This window comes from Sinocyclocheilus grahami, unplaced genomic scaffold, assembly GCF_001515645.1.
Source record: "Sinocyclocheilus grahami isolate Dianchi unplaced genomic scaffold, SAMN03320097.WGS_v1.1 scaffold96.1, whole genome shotgun sequence".
Lineage (NCBI taxonomy): Eukaryota > Metazoa > Chordata > Actinopteri > Cypriniformes > Cyprinidae > Sinocyclocheilus > Sinocyclocheilus grahami.
The window spans coordinates 3,129,244-3,131,206 of NW_015505275.1; the positions used below are offsets into that span (position 1 = coordinate 3,129,244).

Sequence of the window (1,963 nt, forward strand, 5' to 3'; positions counted from 1 at the left end):
TTTTTTAATGAAGACTTCCATCACCAAAGTGTAGTGTGGATGTAAATATCTAAAGCTTCAAATTATAGAAGCCTATTTCCATCTCAGAGTAAAAAAATTAAACGTTGATTATATATTTCAGAATTGCAACATTATTTCCCATAACTACGACTTCATATCTCACAGTTTCAACATCATACACTACCATTCAAAATTTTGGGTAGATAGGATAAGCCTCTTATCTTCACCAAGGCTCCATTTATTTGATTTTAAATAGCTGATTCATATTTTATTATATTTAAAATGTAGCTTTTTTATCTTTCATAAATGATTCTAAAATGCTAATTTGATGCTCATAAAACATTTTTATTATTATTAATGGTAAAAACAGTTTTACTGTTTAACATTTTTTATGGAAACCGTGATTTTTTTTTTTAAGGATACTTTGATGAATAGAAAGAATTTATTTGAAATAGAAATCATTTGTACACGAATGTAAAAGTCTTTAATTTCACTTTTGATCAACTGATCCTTGCTGATTAAAAGTATTAACTTCTTTTAAAAAATCTAACTCCAAACATTTGAACAGTTGTGTATTTCACAACTGACTCTTTCACAGTGTGACTATATTTCGCACCATTCAACTTATCTGACAATTGTAACTTTATATCATACAGTGTAACTTTATATGTTGCAATTGCAGCTTTATTTATATTCTTAACTTTATATTACACAGTGACTTTATTTCTTATTGTAAATGTCTCACAATTACCTTTTTTTTAAAATCTGAGGTGGAAATGGGCTATCATATAAAATAACCCCTAAAAATAAATGAAAGAGCAAATAATCTAAAGTTCTGAAATATTTTATAAATTCCCAAACCGCATCCTAAAATGTTTTCTTGTTATTAAGGTAATCTTCGTGTTGTCGCGGAACTTCGTAAACAGCGAGTGGTGCAACTACGAGCTCTACTTTGCCCAACAGCGGGCCATTGGCAAGACGTTCAGTGATGTCATCCTGATTGTGAAGGAGCCCATAGACCCCACTTCTCTTCCCAGTAAATTCTGCAAGCTCAAAAGGATGCTCAATACCAAAACCTACCTAGAGTGGCCCCAGCAACCAACAGAACAGAGCTTTTTCTGGGTCCAGCTGAGGAGTGTTTTGGGCCAACCAAACATCATAAGACAGCGTACGACCAGCCGGCATAGCCGCCTGTCTTCAGTGAGGTCTGTTTCCCTGATTGAGCTGCCACAGGACCAGAGTTCTGCAGGTACAGATGAAGATGGCCACCAAATCAGTGATGAGCCTTCTAATAGATGTCAACAAACTTTAGAGAACTTGCTTGAAGGACATAAATAAGGTTATAGGTGGCAGAGATGACCAGAAAGAACATGCAGCTGTTGTTTTCCCAACATTCAGAATATGACTTGAATTATGGTAACTGATCTGCAATGATGTTAAGCTAAGATTAATCTAAACCAGTTTGTCTGCCTCACTTGTTGCAGAAGGACTGGAAAAAGTTCATTCTGACTCATATGTTCAGTCAGTGAGCAAAAACAAGTTCACAAACCACATGCTCAACAACACACATGCTCACTCTGACAATCAATACAGTTCTATTTACTTTAGTATGCAAGTATATACTTATCTTAATTAGGGTAGTGAACTGCAATACTATTCACTATGCCAGTATATAATTGTCATTTAGTAATGTTTTAATATATTTAAATGAAAATATTTAACATTTTAAATTATTTTGTAAATACACTCTTTTCAGATTTTATACATTCATTTTCTACCTTGCTTTGTCAGACTTTTAAATGTATCTATTCTTTGTACACATAAATGTATTTTGTATCTGTGAATTTGTGATTTAAAAATGTGATACCTTCGTTTTGATAAAAAAACTAATGGTAATGGCAGGATTGTGAATAGATAGATGGAGAAACAGATGTGCTTGATTGATTTCTGAGGTGAAAATCAT

At 33.0% G+C, this 1,963-nt stretch overlaps 1 protein-coding gene across 1 annotated transcript in view; it reads left to right on the forward strand.

The window, feature by feature from the left end:
- LOC107587877 (toll-like receptor 2) overlaps nt 1-1,338 on the forward strand; it is an 11,182-nt gene extending 9,844 nt beyond the window's left edge. Inside the window, exon 4 of the mRNA XM_016275836.1 lies at nt 892-1,338. Within this exon, the coding sequence (XP_016131322.1) occupies nt 892-1,338 (447 nt within the window). The remainder of the gene's footprint in view (nt 1-891) is intronic.
- The last annotated feature ends 625 nt before the right edge of the window (nt 1,339-1,963 follow it).